This window comes from Bidens hawaiensis, unplaced genomic scaffold (assembly GCF_021521415.1).
Source record: "Bidens hawaiensis isolate Kalapana, Puna unplaced genomic scaffold, B.hawaiensis_p1.1 tig00001511_1, whole genome shotgun sequence".
Lineage (NCBI taxonomy): Eukaryota > Viridiplantae > Streptophyta > Magnoliopsida > Asterales > Asteraceae > Bidens > Bidens hawaiensis.
The window spans coordinates 1,665,403-1,674,625 of record NW_027491085.1 but is presented as its reverse complement, the minus strand read 5'-3'; the positions used below and the strand labels follow the sequence as shown (position 1 = coordinate 1,674,625).

General features: G+C 34.6%; 1 protein-coding gene across 1 annotated transcript; it reads right to left on the bottom strand.

Annotated features, from left to right (window-relative positions):
* Nucleotides 1-3,539: 3,539 nt before the first annotated feature.
* LOC143580806 (phosphoglucan phosphatase DSP4, amyloplastic-like) lies at nt 3,540-6,584 on the bottom strand. The gene is made up of 11 exons (XM_077063738.1): nt 6,432-6,584; nt 6,273-6,349; nt 6,121-6,197; nt 5,926-6,006; nt 5,692-5,824; nt 5,090-5,149; nt 4,937-4,993; nt 4,760-4,855; nt 4,561-4,620; nt 3,917-4,024; nt 3,540-3,842 (listed from the first exon to the last, which is right to left on the bottom strand). The coding sequence occupies exons 1-11, from the start codon at nt 6,451-6,453 to the stop codon at nt 3,711-3,713; spliced, it is 903 nt and encodes a 300-aa protein (XP_076919853.1). The 5' UTR covers nt 6,454-6,584; the 3' UTR covers nt 3,540-3,710.
* Nucleotides 6,585-9,223: the final 2,639 nt, after the last annotated feature.

Below are 9,223 nucleotides of genomic sequence, written 5' to 3'. Positions count from 1 at the left end.
CACGCAGACACGCGTGTTTCCCTTCCATCCATCCAAAGACCAAAACATTAGCTGGTCTAAGTGTTAGCCTTCATTCCAACGGGCTAGTCATAAAACTTTTAGGTTTTTCTTTCTTAATAGAAACTAATTTTATACCCGTCCGGTGGACAGAACTGGTAGTCTAATATCATTGTGTCATAAACATATTTGTTTAAGATAAAAATACAATGCGTTTAACTTGTAAGCACAAAACTGGCCTACACTAAAAGAACAACACAATTAAAACAGCTTATGTTGAACAACTGCTTAATGCAATTGTGATAAAACTATATTTAATTGCATTCTAACAATAGCATCTGCTTAAAAATAACCAAAATGTATCACTAAAAGGGTTCATATTTACATAGACTAAATATGGGTATGTTTCATTAAAGGGTTCATATTTACATAGATATTATAACACAACAATAAATAATAAATACTGATGACATTGATGCTATAGATGTGACTGATGAAAGAGACAGTCCTCATGAAGCTTCATCCGCAATAGCTTATTCGCTAGGTGTACTCTCTTCAAGACAGAAAATCTATAAATAAACATTTTTATAAAAATTACACGCAATTTGTATAATATATCCATGCATTGCTTACATCTAACAAAACACATGTTTAGAGAATTTGATAATAATTAAGTATAAGCATTGAAGAGGTAGGTCCCAGCAAAGCCATGTTGGACCCGCAAGACTCACCTTGAAGAGGGACGTCTGCGCAAAGACCAACAGGATCCGCAGGACCCACCATGCTCAGAGAGATGAAGACCTTACACGCAGTAAGCCAGCTGTTCCCGCAGGAAAACCTCCCTTGGTAAAGTACCCTGCCTGTTCCCGCAGCTGCAGATACAAGCCAAGAAGGAAGGCTACCCGCACTAACAGTAAGGCTACACGCATAAGACACTAACTCTTATACTTCAGTAATGTCACCTGAAGAAGGAATGAGCAGGGCGGGAATATTCCCGTCCAAAAGAGCCAGTCCGTACGCTTCTAGAAGATCTTTTGTACTATACCTACCAAGGTATGGACAAATAGACAAGATCTGGCAAAAGCAACCCATGAACCAATCACAGGGTGACAGCTCACCGACAATAGTACGAGGAGCAGCACGCTCCAGTACAAAATGTCACTATCAGCCGCTGCCTACCCACCAACTCCCAACGTGGCACGAACATAGCCCGTAGTTGGTGGAAAAGGAATGTTATACAGCTGTCCGTACCTGCTTGGAAACCTACCTTCGGCTATAAATACTCCAACACCTTGGAATGGTATCATCATCTTATCTTCTCTCTAGCTATTTCTCTCGATATACACTTATATTCAGAGCAATCTAGTCTGATTCTCTCGCCAGAGGGTGGTCACAAGGAGGAACCCCCCCCCTCCTCAGTGACGAGCTCACTGTGTCTGTTTTGCAGGTCGAGAAGAATAACCATCTTTGCTGGACCTAACCTTCGTGGGAAACATCTACTTAACCCTAAGATTATCCTTAATCTGCCGGGGTCATTTAGTGTTTCTTCAGGCATACTTTTGGTCATCAACTCTGGAAGTCAAGCCACTCTCACGGTATTGAAGTGCAAGACTATAATGGTCTGGTTCATTCAAGAGCGTTGGTAATACTGCCCATTTTAGCTTTACTTTTTAATATGTCCCATTTTACCCAATGCATTTAAGCTATATTTTTATAATATGGTCCGCTTAAGATTATACATAAAGTCATAACACAAAATCAATCGATTTATAAGTAAATGGATTGAAAGTACCAACTCTATTCTTAACCATATCAGTTAGTAATATAAGTAAGACCAAATTCGACTTGTTTTCACATAAATATGTGGAAATTTCACTATCTAGCAAACAACATTATTACCTTCTTGTGATCTCAAACCCAGTAAAGTCAAGGGGCGGATCTACAGTGATATCGGGTGGTTCCTCAGAACCACCCGAGTTTTGAAATAATAGTGTAATTATATATAGAAAATAATAAAGGAACCACCCTATAAATTAGAAAGGAACCATCATATAACCATTTGAAGTGTTTGTCTGTCTGGTAACACGCCGGTTTTGTAACCCGGAGGTCGCGGGATCGAATCTCGTTTTTTTAATTTTTTTTCTTTTTTTTACTAACTTACCTAACATCAGTTAGGGTTTTAAACAAACACAAACACATAACCAGCACAAACAACACAGCGCCTCTCCACCCCTTACTTGATTTCAGCCTCTGACTCGGTCACTCCCGCACTCCGGCAGCCTCACTCAGTCACTCCCGCACTCCGGCACCGTCACTCCGACCATCGCCGTCGGCCATCCCCGTCCTCTGTCAGCCGTCTCCTTACAGTCCTTACTCGAATCCTCTTAATCTCCCACTTTGAAGGTAATTTTACATTTATAATTCATTGTTAAATGTTAATTGTTCTTGACTTCTTGTTAAATGTTAATTGTTCTTAATTGTTAACTGTTAACTACTTAATTGTTTAAGTTATTTGTTAAATTTAGTTTTAGTTTGTTAGATTATTGGTTTTAATTTGTTACTTTCTTAGTTTTAAATTTGTTAGTTTGTAATTGTTGATTTGTAGGTATGTTGAATGTGAAGATATATTATCAAAGTGAACCATCGAACCTTGGATCATAAGCATTTTATTTTTAATTCGTAAAAACTACTGTATATATATTATGTGTTTTTTAATTTTTAATGACGGTGTCTCTTTTATTAATTTAAAATATGATATATTCCAATATATTGCTTTTAGATCGGCAAATCTAACTCATCTCCTTACACTTTTTATTAAACAGCCAATTTGATTAAGCAAAAAGCAAAAGCCCGAGGCCCAGCAAAGAATTGGACACCCAAAGCAAAAAACAACAAATGAATATATAGTAGATTTCATATATGGTAGTTGTGTTAAATCTTCTAGAGTTCTAGTGATGTTGTTTTTGCAAACATTGTGACGCATGCAATTCTCTTATTCTTTTTTCAATTTTGAATCCTGTGTCAGAAGTTGCTTCAAATGTTTGGCAAGAATTAAAAGAAACTTATAACAAGATGGATGAGTTATTAACTTGCATCAAAGAATCAAATCTGTACCCAAATGGTACTATTGTGTCGGAATGTTTGTAAAAGCCTTTTACATTAAAAGTTCTATTAAATTGATTTTAATTTTTAAGTATGATTAAGCATGTATAGATGGTTACGAGACACCTGCAAGTCAGGAGATTTAGTTTACAAGCTAAAGTTATAATTTCTAGAAGTCAAGGGACATATAAGCGATTATATTGAAACAGAGTTTTTGGCTAGTTAACAGATTCGGGTTATGATTCTACAAAGTTTTTATTATTGTTAGATTCAATAAAAATAATGGTGCCAGTTTGAGTTGAAATTGTTACAGGAGCTATGAACATAAGACATTTAACTGTTAAAACATTTACCATTTTCGTTAACAAGAAACACTATTATAATACTTTCGTTTCGGTGTCGAAATTAACCATCACCATATCATTTTATTCAACTAATACTGGTGACATTTTATTACAAGTAAAAAAGTATACTTTAAATAACCATTTAACCAACCTGAATCATGCGCTACCATAACTTGTACCTGGTGCACCCGAATCTAGTAAACCGCACGTGGCATTGGCATCTACAAAAGAGGAACAGTTTTGTACTTTTTCGGGTTGTGAATATAATCACTCTTCAACAACGCAGTCATCAAGAAACTGCCTTACGACTTGTCGCTCATCGGTTGTTAGATCAAAATCATCACTACCCAGTCTCTCCCACAATGCAGTTGTTAAGCTTTCGGGATTATCATCACTTACCTTCATCAACATTTAAAAGTTGTTTTTTAGCATGTTCTTGTTAATAAATTATCTACAGGAAAAATAAATCATACCTTGATGTAGTTGTTGATGTTGCCATCTTTATCGATTGGAGTTAATGGTTCGTTTTTATTGGTCACCCATTCATCATCCACGATGTACTTGTATTCATAACGCCCTTCCTGTTTTGTAAGTCGATATAAATATATAATAAATAAAACATAATTAACATATATTCGAATAAAGCTACAGCTTTATGCCCCTAAGGGCTAAGAGCATAAAGATTAATGCTCACAATCCATTCTCCATCCATATCCCTAAAATTTAACTAAATAACACTATTCTCTAAATTTATCTAATTCCTCATTCCTATCTCTATATTTTATTTTTTTTTCTTTTTCTTTCTTCCATCTACAATATTAAGTAATAATATTTATTTTTAAGCAACTACTTATTATAAAAATAAAATATTGATGTTCAACAACAACTGTGACTAATGTTTAAAACCGTGGTAATCATTTACGAGACCAAAATATACCTATTAATTTTATACAGTAGATGAAACTAATTTCTTCACTATGGATCATTTTAAAATAAGTTTTTAAAGTACTACCGTCTAAAAGAATTTTGCATTAAGATTGAAAATTCATTAGTACATGATATTACTTTATAAAAATACAAAATTATATAAAGAAAACTTATTTAAGTAGACAATTACCAGCAAATCTCTATGAAGAGTCCACGAGCCTTGACTTTCATCATATTTCAGTGGAATTCTCTGCAACGAACCAATAATATTAGCAATTAATACAGTTAACTCACCCATGCATGTTAATGACTATTAATGAAATGCCTAAAATGCACTTTGATGAAACAAGCGGAACCGGAACACTAATATTCTAAATCTTCATAGTTACCTGACCCCACCCGATATCAAGTCCAGCTATTTCCACTGAAGAACATTTATCTCCCTTCCACGTCAGCGTGACGGGTTTCCTTTTTAAGCCGGTAAGCTGTAAAAAAACAATAACTACACAATGTCACTAATCAGTTAAATTGAGAAATCTAATGAAATAAGAGCTTGAATGACTTACAATATCGATTGTGGCACTTTTTGTAGCATCAATTTTGGGAAAACAAGAACGTTTACTCTGCACAGAAAGCAAAAATGAGCTAGTTGTCAATCATACACCTTGTATTATGAAATCAATTACAAGATCTTTGATGAAAATGATAAATGAACTTACCAATAGCAAAGTGACTGCATCACTTAGCTTATAACCTTGAACCCAGAACATGTATGACAACTGTAATTAGTAGAAATCACATAATATTCATTTTTCCCATGATATATGCTTCAAAACCATTATTGTGACTGAAGATGTTCTTAAAATATACAAAAGTACAGGGATAATTATGAGAATTTGGAAACAAAAAACAAGGTATATTGGCCATATTATAAATTATATTTAATAGACTGGCAAACTTGGTTTTAAAAGCGTGTGGCGCTCCTATTACATTTGAAAAATTCAGACCCCTTGATGGTTCAGCTGAATTACACATAAAATTGCATCATGTGATTCACGTGCATCATGGAATTTCATTGCACGAAGAGATCTCTTAACAACATCATGTGATACACGCAATCTGTGCTTTTGATGTACGTGTTTCTAAAACCAAGTTGGCAAATATGAATATTTTAGTATTTTGAATAAATTTATCTGATATTAATTATTTTGGTTGGGTAAAATATGATACTGCGCTAGTTCTCAAGGATATAAATGGAATTTCCTCAATAAGTTATACACATAAACACAACCACAGAGAGAAGTTAGGTTTGTCAGCATACCGCTGTTGCAGGAGCTCTTCCAAGTCCAGCTGTGCAATGTATATAAGTTATTCCACCATTTCGGTTAACAGCTTTGTGCAATTTGCTAATAACATATGGAAGCCTTAGCCTCATATCAAATGCATCAAAGTCCCTACTCCATACACCAAGTGACATAAGTATATTCTTTATCCAAGTTAATAAATGTGAAAAGAAAAAAAAAATACACGTGGACTACAAAATAAAAAATCCAACCTTATTTCTGCACGTAAGTGTTGAATGTCATCGAAAGTGCTTGCATATTCGCGAATAGCTTCAATATCTACACTAAAATATCTGGAAAACAAGTGAAGGCAAAAAACAATCCGCCCCTCTCTTTAAACTTAAACATTATCAATAAATGAAATAAAACGCCAGCTAATTATACAGTTTAAAAGTGCTTTTGGATACTCAAGATCAGAATTCTGTTGCAAGCAATAAATGGTTTTTACTCCAATACTCCTAAGCTTGTCAACATCTGCAGGAGTCTGTAATTTATATAAAATAAGTCAGTTTCAGTCTGACCCGTTTCGACCGGCCCATTTTGGAGAAAGGAAAATCACCTGCAGACATGATCCGACAATCAAATCCAGAGTAATAAAATTGTAGTTCATTCCTAGTTCATGCCTATAAGTCAAGACTGAAATCAATATATTAGGGACAAATTATTATTCGCAAAAGATATTTTTGTACGAATTAGAATTATGAAGTGACTAACTAACCAGCACCCATTGCTTCTGTCATGTTAGAACTATAAATATCAGATTTCTCTTCACTCTCTTTAGTATCTTCAATGTTGACACCAGATGTCGAACTAGGTGTTGCCTACATAATAATCAAAACCGTTTAATTAGCTTATGTTAAAGAATGTTCATTAATATTTATCTCTTTGCACAAAAGAATCTACATGCTTTTAACGAATTACAGTTCTTTCAAGTAGTTAAACCAATCACTTCAACTAGTGGATAGTTTGAAGGCTTAATTACTGAATCATGCTCATTTCTAAGTGACTAATGCTATTTAGCCTTTTAAACTAATAAAATAAGAGAAAAACATGAAACTGGCCATTTTTTATCAGACTTTTTATAATCTCCCAAAGAAGGAAAAAAAATACATTTCTGGAGCTTAGGTCTTACGCGTCATCACGTGATTTGGTTAAACAAGATCGCCGTCATTTTATTAGTTTTGTTACAAAACAGCACGAGTTTTGCTTTTGGTCTTACGTGTCATCACGTGATTGGATACTAAGCTGCATTAATTTTTATGTTTAAGGCCAAAACAGGGCAAATGTGGATTCCGAAGTCCTAACCGTGTCCTTAACTATCTTCAAGTCCATATGTCATATTTTAATCGGGCTATACTTTCGTGTAATCATTTATAAATGTGACTGAAACCATAATATTAATAATAGTACTCCGTATAATACACCTCATTAGTCATAAACAAGTAAAACTGTTACAAAATTCAGATTCAAACAACAGTGAGCAACGAACAAGTTCAAATTCAAATTATATAATATAATATAATATAATATAATATAAGTCAAACAAATTTGACGGAGAGAAGTTGTATTCATCAACCGCTTCTCATTATGATTTGCCTAAACGCACAAAGCTTACAATTACACCGAAATCGAAAGCCATAACTCATAATCATACACTAACAGCATAATTCGCATCAAATTAGATAACGAAAATAAAACTTACCGTCATTTTAACGAAACACGGATGAATTGCAGATCCGGTTTCGAAGCTTCGCGTAGACAAAACCGAACACGATCTGGACATCAAAAGCAACGAAATGCATACACAATTATATATATAGATTCATAGCTATTAATATTATTATTACTAATAATTGAAGGAAACCTACCTGGGGAGATTGTGAAGGCAATTCATGATGTGTTTTAAGTGTAAAGTGGAAGAAAGTGAAAAATATCAAGCTAGTTGTGGGTGGAGAGAGCGGTTATAGATATTTGTGGGGTTTGTTTATATATATATATATTTGTTTGGAGTAATAAAGGGATCGTCTTTCCCGATATTCTCTAAAATGCCATTCCTTTTTTCCACACATGGTCACGTGGCAGTATACTTTTCCACAACGCAACCACGTGATAACCGTTTACCGCTAATCTTAACTTACTAGTTACTACTCAACCGATTTTTCGAAACGTGAGTCTGCTGGTTCGACTTAAACGATCTATCTTGACACGCATGCATCCGACGAGATTTCGCCGTATTCAACAATTTCCCAAGAAATTCTGGCCAAAATGTATATGTGTATTCATAAAACTTAAAATTATATTATAAATTTGTGTATGTATGTATAAAACTGAAAATTGTACATTAAAATCCGATCCGATTAATCTCGACAAATCGCTAGTTCCTACCTCACCACCCGAATAGCGACTAGCGATTTCTACAACACTGGCTGTAAATGAACCTAACAAAATAGAATAAGGCCTTGTTTATGTTCGGTCGTTAAGGATTTATGTGTTCACGAATGGTTTACGTTACCGAATGAGATTTTATGTATGTGTTTGTTTATGAAGGAAATGAATGTGTTCACGAAAAAAACGAACACAAATAAAATTAGCGGAGCCTAGAGATTAAGGTCGATGTATTCATCAATGTGGATAATGAGGAAGAAAACAGGTATAATGCAAAAGTAACGTGAGAATCTGGTTTTTTATTTTATGTTAAAGATAATAGATATAAGAATATAAATGTTTAGATATAATTAATAAAAATATAAAACTTTTAGAAACAACATATACAAACGAAATTCAAGTTGCTAATGTGTGTACCAATTAAAAGGATAATGCATGACCGGGCTTAGAGACATTTTTAAAGTGGACTAAATATTGCTATGGGCTTAAAGAATAAAGTGGGCTTAAAGATGTACGAGTCAAGTTGTGAGAAGTTAAAAAAGTTTGTTCGGCTTTGTTCCAGTGGGTTCCGGACTTCCGGGTAGTGGTGCACAAACAGGTTAACCAGCTATTTCAAAACTGTATCTGTCAAAAAAACCGGTTAGACCAATAACCGAGTCAGGTACTAACCGGTTTTCAATCAGGAAAACTCTACCCGGTAAAACTGGTTTCAGGAAATAACCGAAACGGTTAACCGGATAGTCGGAAAAAACGGGGTTTTTTAATAATAAAAAACCTGAAAACCAGTTTCGGTTAAATGGTTTGTAATCGGTTTCAGTGCTCAATAGCACAAATCGCTTTGTAACCGCCGGGTTGAATCGGGTAGTAATCGGTTTCTTGGGAATCAATTAATAACCCATAGGCATTCGGGTACAAACCGGGCACCGGTCGTTTAACCGGTTCGGTTGTGCATCTCTGGTTCCGGATAAAAGAAGACGTCTAGACATTTTTTTGTTTTTAACACTTGTTCATCATCTCAGAGGTAAATATAGAGATGCAGTCTAGGTTTTGATTCTTGTCCGTATTGTTCAAGAATCGTTAGCCTGTTAGACCATCTCCAACGATGGTTTTCGTTTGGTTCAAACT